This window comes from Apodemus sylvaticus, chromosome 22 (assembly GCF_947179515.1).
Source record: "Apodemus sylvaticus chromosome 22, mApoSyl1.1, whole genome shotgun sequence".
Lineage (NCBI taxonomy): Eukaryota > Metazoa > Chordata > Mammalia > Rodentia > Muridae > Apodemus > Apodemus sylvaticus.
In genome coordinates this window covers 11935992-11955071 of record NC_067493.1, presented here as the reverse complement: position 1 = coordinate 11955071, position 19080 = coordinate 11935992, and the positions used below count along the sequence as shown (strand labels likewise).

The 19080-nt window shown below is 37.1% G+C and overlaps 2 protein-coding genes across 6 annotated transcripts in view; both read left to right on the top strand.

The window, feature by feature from the left end:
• LOC127673329 (zinc finger protein 431-like) overlaps window positions 1–19080 on the top strand; it is a 73848-nt gene that overhangs the window by 29746 nt on the left and 25022 nt on the right. The window lies entirely within an intron of this gene.
• LOC127673325 (vomeronasal type-2 receptor 116-like) lies at window positions 7234–18250 on the top strand. Of its 5 annotated transcripts, XM_052168955.1 has the most exons (7): window positions 7234–7442; window positions 7590–7604; window positions 12543–12813; window positions 13258–14061; window positions 14892–15116; window positions 16455–16578; window positions 17343–18250. In XM_052168955.1, the coding sequence occupies exons 1-7, from the start codon at window positions 7234–7236 to the stop codon at window positions 18248–18250; spliced, it is 2556 nt and encodes an 851-aa protein (XP_052024915.1). The 5 variants fall into 5 exon arrangements, with proteins under 5 accessions (XP_052024915.1, XP_052024912.1, XP_052024914.1 ...); XM_052168952.1 differs by lacking the exon at window positions 7590–7604 and having other exon boundaries at window positions 7234–7439; window positions 12531–12813; window positions 14892–15113; window positions 16446–16578; window positions 17346–18250; XM_052168954.1 differs by lacking the exon at window positions 7590–7604 and having other exon boundaries at window positions 7234–7439; window positions 12531–12813; window positions 17346–18250.

The following is a 19080-nucleotide window of genomic DNA, read 5'->3' as shown; positions in this document are numbered from 1 at the left end:
GTCAAACTATCATTATTTGCAGACGACATGATCGTCTACCTAAGTGACCCAAAGAACTCCACTAGAGAGCTCCTACAGCTGATAAACAACTTCAGCAAAGTGGCAGGTTACAAAATCAACTCAAGCAAATCAGTGGCCTTCCTATACTCAAAGGATAAGCAGGCTGAGAAAGAAATTAGGGAAATGACCCCCTTCACAATAGCCACAAACAGTATAAAGTATCTTGGGGTGACTCTTACCAAACATGCGAAAGATCTGTATGGCAAGAACTTCAAGACTCTGAAGAAGGAAATGGAAGAAGACCTCAAAAAATGGGAAAACCTCCCATGCTCATGGATCGGTAGAATCAATATAGTTAAAATGGCCATTTTGCCTAAAGCACTATACAGATTCAATGCAATACCCATCAAAATCCCAACTCAATTCTTCACAGAGTTAGAAAGAGCAATTATCAAATTCATCTGGAACAACAAAAAACCCAGGATAGCTAAAACTATTCTCAGCAACAAAAGAAAATCTGGGGGAATCAGTGTCCCTGACCTCAAGCAATACTACAGAGCAATAGTGTTAAAAACTGCATGGTATTGGTACAGTGACAGGCAGGAGGATCAATGGAACAGGATTGAAGATCCAGAAATGAACCCACACACCTATGGCCACTTGATCCTCGACAAAGAGGCTGAAAACATCCAATGGAAAAAAGATAGCCTTTTCAACAAATGGTGCTGGTTCAACTGGAGGTCAGCATGCAGAAGAATGCGAATTGATCCATCCTTGTCTCCTTGTACTAAGCTCAAATCCAAATGGATCAAGGACCTCCACATAAAGCCAGACACTCTGAAGCTAATAGAAAAGAAACTGGGGAAGACCCTTGAGGACATCGGTACAGGGAGAAAGTTTCTGAACAGAACACCAATAGCGTATGCTCTAAGAGCAAGAATTGACAAATGGGACCTCATAAGGTTACAGAGTTTCTGTAAGGCAAAGGACACCATCAAGAGGACAGATCGGCAACCAACAAATTGGGAAAAGATCTTCACCAATCCTACATCAGATAGAGGGCTAATATCCAATATATATAAAGAACTCAAGAAGTTAGACTCCAGAAAACCGAACAACCCTATTAAAAAATGGGGTACAGAGTTAAACAAAGAATTCTCACCTGAAGAACTTCGGATGGCGGAGAAGCATCTTAAAAAATGCTCCACTTCATTAGTCATTAGGGAAATGCAAATCAAAACAACCCTAAGATTTCATCTTACACCAGTCAGAATGGCTAAGATTAAAAATTCAGGAGACAGCAGGTGTTGGAGAGGGTGCGGAGAAAGAGGAACACTCCTCCACTGCTGGTGGGGTTGCAAATTGGTACAACCACTCTGGAAAGCAGTCTGGCGGTTCCTCCGAAAACTGGGCACCTCACTTCCAGAAGATCCTGCTATACCACTCCTGGGCATATACCCAGAGGATTCCCCACCATGTAATAAGGATACATGCTCTACTATGTTCATAGCAGCCCTATTTATAATTGCCAGATGCTGGAAAGAACCCAGGTATCCCTCAACAGAAGAGTGGATACAAAAAATGTGGTATATCTACACAATGGAGTACTATTCAGCCATTAGAAACAATGAATTCATGAAATTCTTAGGCAAATGGATGGAGCTAGAGAACATCATACTAAGTGAGGTAACCCAGACTCAAAAGGTGAATCATGGTATGCACTCACTAATAAGTGGTTATTAACCTAGAAAACTGGAATACCCAAAACATAATCCACACATCAAATGAGATACAAGAAGAAAGCAGGAGTGGTCCCTGGTTCTGGAAAGACTCAGTGAAACAGTATTTGGCAAAACCAGAACGGGGAACTGGGAAGGGGTGGGAGGGAGGACAGGGCAAGAGAAGGGGGCTTACGGGACTTTCGGGGAGTGGGGGGGGGCTAGAAAAGGGGAAATCATTTGAAATGTAAATAAATTATATCAAAAAAAAAAAAAAAAAAAAAAGAATCAAGAGAAACTAGGACTGTCCATGTTTGGCATCCTGCCCATGAAATTTCTACAAGTAAGCTCCTGGTCCAAATGTTTTGAGCAGATTCAGCACTGGTAGTGAAGTTATTCACAGGTCACCACGTGATGTACGAAATGAGGAGCACCACAAGGGACCTCACAGGTAGCCACATCTGGCTACATCTGACTGATGCTTCCCATCCAGCACCAGGGAGGACCTACCACCTCAGCTCCACTGCTCATTCACGTTCTCCTCATCATGGGCAGAGACCCTGTGCTCAACATGTCTCAAAAACAGAACTTTCTTGAGGTGACCACACAGCACCCAAGAGCATCATTCAAAGCAGGACACAGAGTGTCGTTCAAGCCAGTTAAGCTAAAGCAAACTTCAACAAGGCACCAGGAAGAACCCTCCTCTTAGTCTGACTGGCAGGTCTGCCTGGTATCCTTGATTGGCCAGTGAGTCTTACCTGTCCTCAAGGTTAGAGTGTGCTTCCAGTCCTGTGCTAGACCTTTCTTGTATCTCGGGTCAGGTTTGCACTCCCATAGCATTTGTGCCTGTCCTCAAATAACCTCATCTACCTGTACTCCCACCCCGCACAGTAGGAGGACACACCATTGCAACTTAGGCTGCTAAGCCACTTTCTCCTCCACTTTGTGGAAAGTATTCCTTCACTCATCATGACCTGTCTTCATAGCTTGCTTGAGAATTCCTCACAGCATTTCACCTTCTTCTTCCTAAAATCAAGGTGGATAACCTGTTACTTGACTTGCATGGGTGATATAAACCTGACCCATCAGTGGAAGGATTCCCAGTCTTTTAACATTAATGAGGGATTTTAGGAAACACACTTGTTGCTTTGTGACTTCATACAATTCCCTTCCACAAGAAGATAGGCATGAAACAACCCTAGGAGAAAACCAGGAGACAGATGACAAACACTGTGGAGCACTATTGTTAATCAGCACATCTTTCTCAATGGCAAAGTGGGGAAAACCCACAGTTGTGTCCGCACAGGTTCTCTAGATCAACAGATCTCATAGAGTGAGTGAATTTTTCTGTGTATGTAGAAAGAAGATTTATTATAATGTCCCAGAGACAGTTGTCCTCTTCTTCAAATAATGGCTGTCTGTCAAGGGAAACTTCAAATTACAGGAGTTATCTTCTGGGGAAAAAGGAGCTGCAATTTTCCTGATTCCAGCATGAAGCCAGAATACAAAACTCTTGTTTCCTAAAGTCGCTCTTTAAAGTTAATAGCTTGGGCACCCTTCCCCATGTGGGTCAGATTGACAGATCCACTGCACCTGAGGAATGGGCTGTGCAAGCTATTCACCTTGATTACAGGAAGAGGAAGACAAGTGCTCTGAGGAAAGCTCAAGCAAAGTCTGAATTTAGGTCCTGGTAAGTGCAGCGTCATTGCTCATAAGCGGAGGAGCAGGCAGCTGAATAGCTTGAGGTGGAATAGTGGGGTCCTCCCATAGGGCTGGTTGGTGTGAAATCCCTCTTGCATGGCAGGCACAAATACAAAGAGAGTGCAAACCATTCCCAAGATCTGGAAACAGTTTGGCCCTGGACTAGAAGCACACTTTAACCTTGAAGAGTGGTAAGGCTTACTGGCTAGTCCAGATGTCCAGGCAGACCTATCAATCAAAGAAAGAGGTGGGATGTTCTGGGTACCTTTCTGCAAATTCACTGTGGCTGTGCAGGCCAGAATAGTTCACTGTTTCCTGCTCTGAAATCTGCTGTTCCCTGTTATGCTGTGAGGGAACCTCAGGGAAGCTCTGAAATCCAGACATGGTAACAACAGGATATCTGCCCACAATGGGGAGGAACAGGTGGCTGAGCAGTGGGTGTTGGGGTGGAGGCTTCTATCATGGGTTAGATGGGAAACATTAGCTAGATATGACTATCTGTGAGGTTTCTAGGGCTGCTTTTTACTTGCTTAATCAGGCTGTGACATCTGAATATCTTCCCTATCATGGCTGAATCTTCCCAAATCATTTGGAGCATTGGTTTGAATTTAGAAATATCATGGCTGCTTCTTTTTTATTCTGCAGAATGTTTCCAAAACATTTTTGTTTTACACTACACACTGAAAGGACTGATATGAATCTAATAGGTCTATTTTAACATGTGACTGGTATTTGGTTTGTTTTTTTTTTATACACTATTTCTATTTCTTTACATGTATAGTGTTTTGAATATTGTGTGGCAAGGAGACTTTTTTTTTGTTCCAATCTATTTGGTATTTTGGATGCATCTTATACCTTAATAAGAATCATAGTTTTAGTTTAGAAATTATTCATTTAGGATTTCATTAAAACTACTCCCTGGTCCTTTGAGCTGATATTAGTCTTCTAGTACCATCAAATGTAGTATTTGCTTTTGATATGTTGCAGTGTTCATGGTTATTTCATGCCAGGAAAATTTTAGACTCCAAACATTTTTTTGACTAATAAATCCATTTATTCTATTCATCTTCCTTTCCTGTTTGGTATGTAAACCTGGCCGCAGTAGTGGACAACATGCAGGCAATTTCAATGGCCTGCTCTCGGGGTCTTAGCATATGCTTAAATCATTACCTGCCTCCATCAACTGCTCCTGTTGTCAGGTGCGCTTTATACACATGGAGCACTAGCTTCAGCTGCTCTCTATATTTGTTCCCTGCTTCTGTTCTCTACACAAGCCCCCTCTATAGTCTTTCTCTACTTCCATCCCACTCTCTCTGCTCCCTATATGTGTTCCAGTCTGCAGGTCCTATTGTATTCTCCAGATTCTCACTCCTGTCCTTTCCACAAAACAACCTGTTTTGTATCAGATCTCTTACATGTTTTACTTTTTGAGGACCTGCTGTAAGAGGACACCTTGGATTCTTAGTAACAAATTTCCTTGGCTTATCCTCATTATACCCCTATGGGGGTCGCTGGGTTTGTGGTGACAACTGGTCTAGATACTGGTCTCTGGGTTTGTCTTGTTTGGGTGGTAATTTTATTACTGGGTTAGTGTTTGCTGCCTTTATTTTCACTGAATGTTGGTTGCGTTTTGCCCATTTTACTGACATGTTTGGTGGGTATGTTCAAGAGGGAATACTTGCTAATGTTGAAAAGTGAGAGAAGTGGCAGTCAGAAAGATATTATTTTAGCAATCCACCAGGAGACATAGTCAGGAGAGAGAGTAAGCTGCCTCTGGTGTTTGTACAGCGTTATGGGCAGCTGTGTAAACTGCATGTAGGATAACAAATAGTGTGGTAGATCTATGAAATGCCTAATTTATCTCCTGGCAGGCTTGGCATGTGGTTGAAAAAGTAGTGCACATTCCTATTTAATTGAAGAGGAAGGGGTGTTCTGTACCACTGTATGTCAGAAAGATATGACTTGCTTTCTGATTTTTAAAAGATTTGACTTTCAAGATAGTGCCTTGAGTGTCAGAAGACACTTTTGACAAATAGTCCATAGTAAAATTGGTGATACTCATTTTCTTGTAGCAATGTTAAGTTTTGTACCCAACCAATAGAAAGAAGCAGGTGACCACTGTGGTTGAATAAGGGAAAAGCTGGAGGAAACTGAGGACAAGGGTGAATCCATAGGAAGACCAGCAGGTTCAATTAACCAGTATCCATATGATCACTCGGAAATTGAGCCACCAACCAGCCAGCATTCAACAGTGGATATGAGGACCACAATACCATACAGCAGAGGACTGTTGGGTCTGAAGACAATCACGGAAGTTGTGCTTATTCATCAAGAGACTTGGGGCCCCAGTGTGTGGGCATGTCTGTTGGGGTGGTGGTTGGGGAAATCCTCTTGGCAATGGGTTGTTGCAGGGGAGGTGTGGAATATGGAACAGTCAAGGGTGTATCATGAGGGGAATAAAAACTGGACTGTAAAAAGAGATTAAAGAATGCATTTAAAAAAGAATAAGAAGAAAAAGATAGTCCATCGCACTCACTGTTGATATTATGGGGAAAAAACATAAGGTAGTTCAAAAAATTACAAATCAAATATAATGCTCCATTTGTTTCACTCATTTTAATCTAACCAAGTTACATACATACATAACTGTATATATGCATAACAGACATACATCTGTCTTGTTTTAATTTAATTGAAGACAGTACTGTTTTAAAACAAATACCAACTAGACATGAATGGAAAATAGGATTTATATACCAATATTAGCAATAAAATTCTCTCTCATAAATGACACCTAAATTATTTCATTCCTGTGAGTAAAATGTTTGAAATTCTTCTCATTCATCAATCAGCAATGTTTCATCAAATGTCATTGACTGCCAGGGACTGATTGTCAGCCAAGAGATCAGCATTTTATTATTATGTTTATTTTGGGGGGATTTGTTTTTTTCTAGACAGGGTTTCTCTGTATAGCCCTGGCTGTTCTGGAACTCACTCTGTAGACCATTCTCGAACTCAGATATCTGCCTGCCCCTGCCTCCCAGAATGCTGGGATTACAGGCATGAGCCACCACTGCCCAGCTGAGATCAGCATTTTATATCATCAATTGTCTGCACAGGTACTGATATTAAACAGGATGAATTTTGAATCTGTAGTAATCCAGGCATTATTGGATTTAGCAGAAGGATATGTTCTCCAGGTAACAAGAATCACAGGGTGTTTGAAAAGATTTTGTAAACATAAGCACACAATAGTATATGAACAACAGAGATAATGCTCAACTCCATACTCAGTGTTGCCTGTGAGACTTCCCTTCCCTCCTCTAGACAATAGAAGCTATAATGTCCTATATTAAAGTGAACTTCTGAATGATATACAACATTTATGACTTTCTCCACTTTTGTCTTCCTATGGAAATTCTGATGAAATCTATTGTTTCCGTACGTATGGCTGTTGACACATGGTCTGGTCAAAGCTGTCCAAAAGAAGATTGTCCTTGGGAATTATTCCATGCATGTGAATGAAATCATTATACTGGAGGATGGAGAGCATGATCTCCAAAACAAGTTTTCATAAATGTTTTCATCAAGTTTTTAGACCTCAGATGTAGAGCTTGAGGCCAGGGAATGTATCCAGGGAACATGACATAGGACAAATTGAAGGGAAATGTTGAATATAATTAAATGGTCCTCCAGAGGGCAGTAGACTTAAAACAGACAAATAGGTATAAATGTGTGTGTGGATGTGTGTAGGGGGTGATGATTGTGTGCATAGGAAATGGATTTCACAACTGCATCTTAGATTATTGCAGACATGAAGAATCTTTGTTCTTTTAATATTTTCTTTTGGCTCCTGAAGTTTTCTCTCACTTTGTGTTGTTTGATTGAACCCATTTGCTTTTGGAGGATAAAGAATAGTGAAGATAACAACGGAGATTTGAGAAGTGACTGTGGTTTTTCCATTTTTGCAATAGAGGGACCTGTTGAAGATGATTTGTATAATGAAACTTTTGGTTTTAGGTAAGTCATTAACTTTGTTTCCTGTTTCAGTGATATGAATTATTAATATGTAGTTATGTACTCAAATTTTGGGGTTCTGTCTTGTTCTTCCTCCTGTAACTTGATGAGCCACTGACAATTAATGATTACATCAGTCACTATTTTAATATTTTCAAATGTGTCACAGTTTAGTTTAGCTTTACTAAGTTGGTCTCCAGTTCACAAACCTAGGCAATGACAGAGAGTGGATTCTATCCGTTGACTCTTTTTGGATATCATATGTCAAAAATGCCTTTTCATCCGCCTTGAAATTATAATTTCCGCCTTTAACAAGAGCTCAATATGAAGAGACTGCATAACTGCATATATACAATTGTCTGCCAACAATTCCTCTATGAGCATTCATCTAAATGCCTTCCTAAAAATGTTATCTAATTTTGGTCTCTAAATGTTGAATATTCATTTATATATTGAAATACTTGTGGATGTGTGGGTCAATTGTTCCTGATAACATGTATAATATTTCTTATATACATGTAAATGTACATGTACTTTGCTTTTTAATATAATCTTTAAATTAGCCCCACCTTTCCTTCTGGAATTGATACTGAATGTGGAAAAAGACTGCCAGGCTTCATATTCTGTTACCAGAATAATCATTTGGTCCAATCATGCAAATGTCCAGTCACATATTAGTCTTACTATCAGTATCAAATAGATATTCAATAAAATTTCTATTAATAATTGAATAAATATCACATTAGGGAAAATCTAAGAGAATAAATGTTCTTCTTGTGGATAAGAAGCTGTACTTATTGTGTCTACATAGTTCTAAGATCCCAGTAGTACGATGTTGTCATTTGTGCCTGCAGATCATGAGGGAAGGTGTGTTGAAATCACGAACCTTTTAGCTAATCAATGTGCCTGGGACATTGTACTTTTATGAACTGAGGTTTTCTGTACATTTCTGTCTCTAACAGTCATCTCATCTCATATTCAATTTTCATGCCTTTGGGATTTATAGAATGTTTTCCAGTTGTTCGCCTCAATACACTATATATACTTTGATGTGATATTGGCTTCACCTTATTATACTTCTATGTTAGATCAGTAGGAATTTCATTTCCGATGTAGTCTGTATTATCCCCACGTCATTGAAAAATACAGGAAATTCTCATTTTTGACAATTTTTAAGGCATATTAAGATTTAAAATTACAAATATATAAACTTTGTCAATACCTTTCAGATTTAGAAAGAAAACTTTGATCCAAACTCTCAATTGAAAAATGCAAACTTCAGCACATGAGCATGTTTGGTGTATATACTCCTGATGTTAGGTAATTGATAATATTAAAAAAAAACCTGAACTGCCAACTGTACTGGGGTGGATGAGCAAATTTCATATGGAGAGAAGAATTCTGTTCTCAGATATCACTTAAAGGATCTCAGAGAATTAGAAACACTGTTGAATTAAGAGAAATCTGACAAATGCTTACAAAATTGACATAGTAACAATAAACTAAAAAGTAATATTAAATAGATATGTAAAAGAGCCTAAAGGATAATATTCTAGTTATGTGGTATATTGTATCATTTTTTATATTTTGGAATTGATAAGCAAATTTAAATATATCTTAAAATAACGATTCTGTTTGTTAAATATTAACAGTTGGAAATATAAAAATCATATTCTACAAACACCATGGGAAAATTATTGATAATTTGTCTCTCTGTGCTTTAAATTAGCATTTGTTTATATAGTGGATAACACTGACGGATTTCCATATATGGCACCTTCCCTGTATCCCTGGGATGAAGCTTAATTGATCATGATGGTTTATCATTTTGATGTGTTCTTGGATTCGGTTTGCGAGAATTATATTGAGTAATTTTGCATCAGCTTTCATCAGAGAAATTGCTTGGAGGTTCTATTTCTTTGTTGGGTTCTTGTGGGGTCTAATTATCAGAATAATTGTGGCTTCATAGAAGGATTTGGGTAGTGTTCCTTCTGCTTCTATTTTGTGGAATATTTTGAAGAGTATTGGTGTTAGGTATTCTTTGAAGGTCTGATGGAACTCTGAATTAAACCCATCTGTTCCTGGGCATTTTTGATTGAGAGCTTTTTAGTGGCTGCTTATATTTTTTTAGAAGTTATGGTACTGTTTAGATGGTTTATCAGATCCTGACTTAAGTTGACTACCTGCTATCTGTCTAGGAAATTGTCCATTTCATCCAGATTTTCCAGTTTCATCGAGTATATGCTTTTGTGGTAGGACCTGATGAATTTTTTGGATTTCTTTACTTTCTATTGCTATGTCTCACTTTTAATTTCTGATTTTGCTGATTTGGATGCTGTCTCTGTGCCCTCTGGTAAGTGTGTCTAAGGATTTATCTATTTTGTTGTTTTTCTCCAAGAACCAGCTCCTGATTTTGTTGATTCTGTCTATACTTAGTTCCTTTTGTTTCTATTTTGTTGATTTCAGCCCTGAGTTTGATTATTTTCAGCCATCTACTCCTCTTTGCTGTATTTGCTTCTTTTTGTTCTAGAGCTTTCAGGCGACTTACATGAGTAGTGTATGCTCTCTCCAGTTTTTTATTGGAGGTTCTCAGAGCTATGAGTTTTCTGCTTAGCAATGCATTCATTTTGTCCTATAATATTGGGTGTTTTCTGACTTTATTTTCGTTAAATCCTAAAAAAGATTTTAATTTCTTTATTTCTTCCATGATCAAGTTGTCGTTGAGTGGAGGGTTCTTTATCCTCCACATGTATGTGGGATTTCTATTTTTGTTGTTGTTGTTGTTGTTGTTATGAAGACCAGCCTTAGTCCATGGAGATCTGATAATTGAAGTTGGAGTGTAGAAGTTCAGAAATGAGAGTTCTTGGTAGGTTTACCATCTGATGAGTATGAAGTTTCTTACCTTCTTTTTGATAACTTTAAGTTGAATGTTGATTTTAATTGATATTAAAATGACAACTGCAGTTTGTTTCTTGGGACAATTTGCTTGGACAATTGTTTCCCAGCTCTTACTCTGAGCTAGTGTCTGTCTTTGTGCCTGAGGTGAATTTCATGTAAGCAGCAAAATTCTGGGTCCTGTTTACATATCCAGTCTGTTATTCTATGTCTTTTATTGGTGAATTGAATGCAATGATATTAAAAGTTATTAAGGAAGAGTGGTTATTGCTCCCTGTTATTTTAGTTATTGGGTGTAGAATTATGTTTATGAGATGATCTTCTTTTTAATTTGTTAATAAAAGTTATTGCCATGCTTTTTCTAGAGTGTAGTTTTCTTTTTTGTTGGAGTTTTCCATTTATTATCCTTTGAAGGGCTAGATTTGTGGACAGGTATTGTGAGAAATTGGTTTTGAAATGGAATATCTTGTTTTCTCCATCTATGGTAATTGAGTGTTTTTTGGGGTACAGTAGCCTGGGCTGACATTTGTGTTCTCTAAGGATCTGTATGAGATGTGCTCAGCACCTTCTAGTTTTCATACACTCTGGTGAGAAGTCTTGGGTAATTCATATATATATATCTTGACTCTTTTCCCTGACTGCTTTTAATATTCTTTATTTTGTGCATTTGGTGTTCTGAATATTATTGATGGGAGGAATTTCTCTTCTGGTCCAGTTTATTTGGAGTTCTGTAGGCTTCTTGTACATTCATGAGCATCTCTTTCTTTAGCTTAGAGAAATTTTCTTCTATAATTTCGCTGAATATATTTAATGGCACTTAAACCTGGAAATCTTCATACTCTTCTATACCTATAATCCATAGGTTTGGTCTTTTCATTGTGTTCTGGATTTCCTGGATTATTTGGGTTAGGACCTTTTTTTGCATTTTGCATTTTCTTTGATTGTTGTGTCAATATTTTCTATGGTATCTTCTGTAACTCTGATTCTGTCTTCTATCCCTTGTATTCTGTTGGTGATGCACCTATGACTCCCAATCTCTTTCCTAGGTTTTCTATCTCAAGAATTGTTTCCATTTGTGATTTCTTTGTTTCTACTTCCATTTTTAGATCTTTGGTGGTTTTGTTCTATACCTTTAGCTGTTAGTTTTGTTTTCCTGTAATTCTTTAAGGGATTTTTGTGTTTCATTTTTAAGGGTATCTACCTGTTTACCTGTGTTCTCCTGTATTTCTTTAAGGGAGTTACTTGTGTTCTTCTTGAAGTCCTCTATCTGCATCATGAGATGTGATTTTAAAACTGAGAATGGTTTTTCCATAGTGTTGTGCCGTATCCAGGACTTGCTGTTCTGGAGAACTGGGTTCTGATGATGCCATGTATCCTTGGCTTCTGTTGCTATGGTTTTTGCACTTGCCTTTTGCCATATGATTATCTCTGGTCTTAGTTTATCTTGCTGTGTCTGGCTGGAGCTGCTCCCTCCTGTGTGCCTGTAAGCCTCTGTCACGACTCCCAGAAGACCTGCTCTTCCTTGGTAGGACCCATTCACTGAAGGTTATGGGACAGCCCTAGCAGCTGGAAGAACCCTGTCATAGCTGCTCTGCCATTCCTGTGCCCTATGTGCTCTGTCTTGGACAGTCACAGGACAGAAAATGCCAGTCTCACTTCAAAGCCCAGGAGTCAGAGCACTTCCTGGAGACCAGCTCTCACCTTGTAGTGCCAGTGCATAGAGGGATGTGTGACAGGCCCAGCTCCCATGTGCAGATGGTACCTGGAAGAGGACTTGATTTTCAAAAGATTCAATACATTTATGTTTGATGTATAAAATGCATTTAAATAATAAAAATTAAGAGGGTGTTATGTTGTTCACATGTGGTTTAAGTCATGCAATTTTTTTTATTTAACAGTGGAATTACAACTCCCAGGTTATTTTAGAAAAATCTTACTCAACAAGACTAATATCTAATATAAGGATGACATTCTGAGATAAAACAATCTTTATTGATTTTCACGAATAAAAAATGTATCTTATCATAGTGTCCTATGTCTATGGATTATTACATTGTATACAGCTCTTTGGATCTCTAATTTATGAGACTTATTTCAAAATATTTAGACCTAAATTTAGCATGTCTCAGATTACATTTATTGTTATTGAAATTTTATATATCAAACATTTCCCTTAATAATCATTATTCTTTATTTTAGAACACGCACAAGAAAACATGAATTTTTTCTTGTAATGTTTTTTGCTACTGATGAGATTAACAAAAATCCTTATCTTTTACCCAACATGACTTTGATATTCTCCATCGTTTTTGGCCAGTGTCAAGATACATTGAGAGTTCTTGACTTTATACATTCTATGCAAATAAAACAAAGTGAGGCTTTTATTAATTATAACTGTGAAGAGGGTTTTTGTGATGTAGGCCTTACAGGACCATCATGGAAAACAACCTTAAAACTAGCGATTAATTCCAGGAATCCAAAGGTAAGAATGTGTGGCACTGAATGAGTTAACTTTTAAATTCTATTTACATGTCCTTAGAGGAAAAACCTGGACAGCATGCTTTATGAGTGCATTGCTACATGATACACACACAAAGACACACACACACACACACACACACAGACACACACCACATGATAATATATATAATAATTACACATTAATAATTATTTATATAGATATAACAAATAAATAACCAGATCATAGATATTCTGGGCAAACAGGCAAAATTTTTCTCTAGGACATTCAGATTTGTTAGAAATAGTCTAGAATTGAAAAAGAATATTACATGATATCTCTGCTATAATCTTACTATCTTTAATAGGATTTCTGGAACGTGAGTAGTGTTACTTATATATGAGTTCAAATATCCTAAATATCATATTCCTCATGTGGATGTTTCAACCTCTCTTCTACATTCTTTAGGTTTTCTTTGGACCATTTAATCCTAACCTGAGTGACTATGACCAGTTGCCCTATGTCCATCAGATAGCCACCAAGGACACACATTTGTCCCATGGCATGGTCTCCTTGCTGCTTCATTTTAGATGGACTTGGATAGGCGTGGTCATCTCAGATGATGACCAGGGAATTCAGTTTCTCTCGGATTTAAGAGAAGAAATGCAAAGGTATGGGATCTGTTTAGCTTTTGTGAATGTGATCCCAGAAACCATGCAGACATACATAACAAAGGCTACGATATATGATAAACAAATTATGACATCTTCAGCAAAGGTTGTTATCATTTATGGTGAAATGAACTCCACTTTAGAAGTCAGCTTTAGAAGGTGGGAATATTTATGTGCTCGGAGAATCTGGATCACAAATTCACAATGGGATGTTATCACAAATAAAAAGGAATTCAGCCTTGATTTCTTTCATGGTATTGTCACTTTTGCACACCACAGAGGTCAGATTGCAAAATTTCAGAATTTTCTGCAAACTGCGGACACTGGCAAATATCCAGTAAACATTTCTGACTCTATATTGGGGTGGAATTATTTTAATTGTTCAATCTCTAAGGATAGCACTAAAATGGAACATTTTAAATTTAACAATATATTGGAATGGACAGCACTGCACAAATATGACATGGCCCTGAGTGAAGAAGGTTACAATTTGTATAATGCTGTGTATGCTGTGGCCCACACCTACCATGAAATGATTCTTCAACAAGTAGAGGCTCAGATACCAACAGGATACAAAGGAATATTTACTGACTGTCAGCAGGTGAAGTTTCTTACATTTCATTTTGCTTAGATATATCAATATGAACTTTAAAGTGGATCCAGACAAACACTTGTACATTTGTAAGAGATTATTCTCTCGGTGGACAGATTTCTACACTGCAAAACCCCTTAATTAATATTTTACAATAATGAACATTAATAATGCTCAAGGAAAAAATTTAATAGGAAACAATTTTTGATGATATCAGTAAGATTTGTGAACACATATCTCAACATTTCACCAAATTATTTTAAAAGTTAAAATAGGAGCCAACGGTTTTATAATAAAAGCCTTAAGTGATGACTAGACTAGAATAATTTTCTAAAGAGTAATATGTCAATCAGTACATTTGCTGTAACTAATAGTTACTCATTTAAATTAACAATGATTAACAAAACTAAAAATGATTAAGATTACATATGTTATTAAGTTACAGTTTATCACATATTTTTTATTGTCTGTACATTAAAGACCAACAGACATTCTTTATTTTCACACATTCAGAATTCCCCTTCATTTGCACATAAGTGGCTACATTTTCAAAAAAGTATTTTGGAGTAATATGAACACACGCACACACACACACATTCACAAACACCATGTTACTTGCAATATGCTAAGCATTTTTCTAGCACATTTTACCACCAAACAATAACATGGAACATTTTATAAATTTTCAGTATCGATGAGGTATATTCTATTGGACTCCACAGGATTACTTCAATATAGCTGTGTTTGTGAAACACATTAAGGAATTAGGGAACATTCTCAATTTTGCTTTCTGCTTATTGATATACATATGTAAGCATCTAATGATGAATCTCATTTAGGTGTCTTCCTTGCTGAAGACCAGGGTGTTTACTAATCCTGTTGGAGAACTGGTGAACATGAGCCATAGGGAAAATCAGTGTGCAGAGTACAGCATTTTCATCATTTGGAATTTTCCACAAGGCCTTGGATTAAAAGTGAAAATAGGAAGCTATTTTCCGTGTTTTCCACAGATGCAACAACTTCATATATTTGAAGACATGGAGTGGGCGACAGGGGGAAATTTGGTGCGTATACCACAAATATTATTTGTTTTCAAGATATCTACATTTTTAAATATGAGGCACTGAAAGGTTTTATCTCTGTGGTTAAAACAAAATTGCTACTCTTGCAAAAGACCATGCTCAGTTACTAGCACCAAAATCTGATACCTCTCAACTCCATGTAAATCTCATCATAAAGATAAAAGCCCTCTGGATTGGATTCCATGTTCAGTTGCACCCATATGCTGATTCTACACATGCTACAGGAATGTATTTATTAAATGTATCTATATCTATATATATAGAAAAATTTGAAACTATAAGTATACCATGGAATTTTCTAATTCCGTAACAACATATTTATAGCCTAATTAAATATAGCATCTATTCATTAACAGAAATCTTTCTCCAGATTCAAGGTTTTCAAGGTTTCTTTTTATTTATGTATATTTATTGGTTAATTCATTTATTTACATTTCACATGTTATCCTACTTCCCAGTGTCCCTTCTTCTGTGAGGTATTGCCTTATCTGGCATCAGTGGGAAGGGAGACCCTTGCTCCTGTGCAGGCTCAATGCCCCAGGATAGGGTTATGCTAGAGTGATGAGTCTCATAACAGCAGGGAAAGGTGGGAGGAGGGATAAGAGAGTGTTATTGTATAGTTATCATTTTAAGCTTCATTAATTTTAGGACAGTCTTATATAACATATTTTGTTCATATTAATCCATGAACTTTTTCTTGATTTACCCTACATTCTTTCTCCTCAAACCTCAGTATTCTGATTTTATTTTTTTAATTATAAATCATGAGAAAAGGAAACTGATACCACAGAAGCATTCCTTTTGGATTTATTTATTTATTTATTTATTTATTTATTTATTTATTTATTTATTTTTATTTTTATTTTTTTCGTTTTTCGAGACAGGGTTTCTCTGTATAGTCCTGGCTGTCCTGGAACTCACTCTGTAGACCAGGCTGGCCTCAAACTTAGAAATCCGCCTGCCTCTGCCTCCCAAGTGCTGGGATTAAAGGCGTGCGCCACCACCGCCCGACTACCTTTTGGATTTATCAGTTTAGAAAGTAAAAGATTTAAATTGCTACAACTTGAATGTCACATATATAATATATGATGTAGAAAATATTGTATGACATTTGGTGTACTGTAGGAAAATACAAAATAATAATGGGACTGAAATTGTTAAGAAATACTGATTAACAGAGGAGTATTTACAGCCATATCTGTTAATGACCCATATAAAAAATCTATGGGATATTATACATATTATGTACAAATGAACCACACACACAGACACACATGCTCTCTCTCACACACATTATATAATATTTATATATTGCCTCAGGTTCCCTCCTCCTTGTGTAGTGTGCCATGTACTGCTGGATTTAGGAAAATTCATCAGAAAGAAACAGCAGACTGCTGCTTTGATTGTGTTCAGTGCCCAGAAAATGAGGTTTCCAATGAAACAGGTACATGCTTGCATGCAGAAAGAAATGCTGATTTTGAATCATTCTCCTTCCAAATTAGAACTATGGTAGGACCTACGTGGAACATGAAGTTCTAAAATCTCCATGTTTCAGAACTTAATCAGTTAAATAATGGCAACTTCTTTTGGACCTAGCAAATAACTTGCAGTATCTTCTAAAAACAATAAATTGTTCTCTCACAATATGTGGCCTACTGATTTTATACTATGCAGAAAATATTTAGGAGGACATACATGTGTACCAGTTTTTAAAGACAAACTATAAGGCATAGAGCATCAAGAATGAAAATATTCCTTTTGGCAAATAATACTTGCATGAGGAACTGCATGTTCTGGTTTCTATAGGAGATACAGAAAAATAGCACACTCGAAAAGCAAAAAAAGTACTTAAAGCATTTCTTCAACTGAGATCAATAACTATATATTCATACTACCCTTGTCTGTGAATAGTGAATTTATGGTTTGAAGATTGAAAAAATCTTTGATCATGCATATTATTATTTATCATATTTTTGTTCTTTTTGTTTAATACATATTTTTCCATTCCATTTTCTGTCATGGTGTTTTATTTCATCACAAGACAGGTTAATAGAGAACAATCTTAATTCAGCGGTCTCTGCAGTAAGAATGAATGGATGAGATGCTCAATACCTAAATATTTATTGATATATCCTCTGAATAATAGAAATACATAATTATTAACTAAACAATTGTGATATCTTATAAGGTTTTATTGTTTTTTGCCAGCAGATATTGAACAGTGTGTGAGGTGTCCAGATGATAAGTATGCCAACTTGGAGCAAACCCACTGCCTCCAAAGAGCTGTGTCATTTCTGTCTTATGAAGATCCACTGGGGATGGCTCTAAGTTCCACTGCTCTATCCTTCTCGGCCTTCACAATTCTAGTACTCATCACTTTTGTGAAGTACAAGGATACTCCTATTGTGAAGGCAAATAATCTCATTCTCAGCTACATCCTGCTCATCTCACTAGTCTTCTGTTTTCTCTGCTCATTGCTCTTTTTTGGACATCCCAACCAGGCCACCTGCATCCTGCAGCAGACCACATTTGGAGTGTTTTTCACAGTCGCTGTTTCTACAGTGTTGGCCAAAACAATAACTGTGGTCATGGCTTTCAAGCTCACTACTCCAGGAAGGAGGATGAGAGGAATGCTGACATCGGGGGTACCTAACTTGGTCATTCCCATTTGTACCCTGATCCAACTTGTTCTCTGTGGCATCTGGTTGGTAACATCTCCTCCCTTTATTGACAGGGATACACAATCTGAACATGGAAAGATTGTCGTTATTTGCAACAAAGGCTCACTCATTGCCTTCCATGTTGTCCTGGGATATTTGGGTTCCTTGGCTCAGGGGAGCTTCACTGTGGCTTTCCTGGCTAGAAACCTTCCTGACAGATTCAATGAAGCCAAGTTCCTAACTTTCAGCATGCTGGTGTTCTGCAGTGTCTGGATCACCTTCCTCCCTGTCTACCACAGCACCAGGGGGAAGATCATGGTGGTTGTGGAGGTCTTCTCCATCTTGGCTTCTAGTGCAGGGTTGCTAGGGTGTATCTTTGTCCCAAAGTGTTATGTTATTTTAGTTAGACCAAATTCAAATTTTGTAAAGAAATACAGAGATAAATTGCTTCATTGAAAGTTTCATAGTAGGAAAATGTTAGATGATATTCAACATATTTTTCTTTGTCTTAACCAAAATTGTACTTAATGATATAAAAATTTTAAGAAATAAAAAATTTGAACTTGCAAATAGGTCAGCATCCTCCATTGTGATACCAATTTGCAAAATTTAGTGGAAAATGATTTCATAAATATGTACACAATCCTGAATATATGGAGAAGAAGGAATCTCAATTGAGGAATGACTACCATCAATTTGACCTGTGGTTTGGGCGTAAGCCATGTACTTAATAAATAATTAATATAAGGTGACAGTTGTGAATGTGGGCAGTACCCCAGCTAGGTGAGTTGTTCTCAAAGTTTTAAGAAAGAAGACTGCAGACAACATGGACAAGAAGCCAGAAATCAACACTACTCCACATGCATTCATGGAGTGCCTGCATCAAATTTCATGGCTTGGCTACATTCAATATACTGTGGCCAAGGTACATAAGAAAATAAATAATTTTCTTACATGTTTCTTTTGATCATGTTATTTTTTTTAGAGCAACACAATCTAAGTCATGACTTTAATTTTAAAATGTCTCTTTGGGGATTTAGAATATCATAGCTTGCTGATGCAGTAAAAGGCACTAATTTGAAAAGTGAAACTAAATGTTAACAGAGTGGTAGCAGACTGACAAATATTGGATACGACAGCAAAGAAGCACTGGATTAGGAGTCACTTTAAAATACACTAGGAAGATGTTACAAATATCAGATAATATACAAAGAAGGGAACATTTTGTGGAAAGGAAAATGGGGATCAGATTTTACCTGCAATATAAGTGTCTGTCAATTTATGTG

What these genes read in the sequence shown, in the direction of transcription:
- LOC127673325 (XM_052168955.1), top strand. Translation starts at nt 7,234, where the DNA reads ATGAAGAATCTTTGTTCTTTTAATATTTTCTTTTGGCTCCTGAAGTTT. An exon ending in TATTTACTGACTGTCAGCAG is followed by an intron (nt 14,062 to 14,891) that starts GTGAAGTTTCTT and finishes AATCTCATTTAG; the next exon opens with GTGTCTTCCTTGCTGAAGAC. An exon ending in TGAGGTTTCCAATGAAACAG is followed by an intron (nt 16,579 to 17,342) that starts GTACATGCTTGC and finishes GTTTTTTGCCAG; the next exon opens with CAGATATTGAACAGTGTGTG.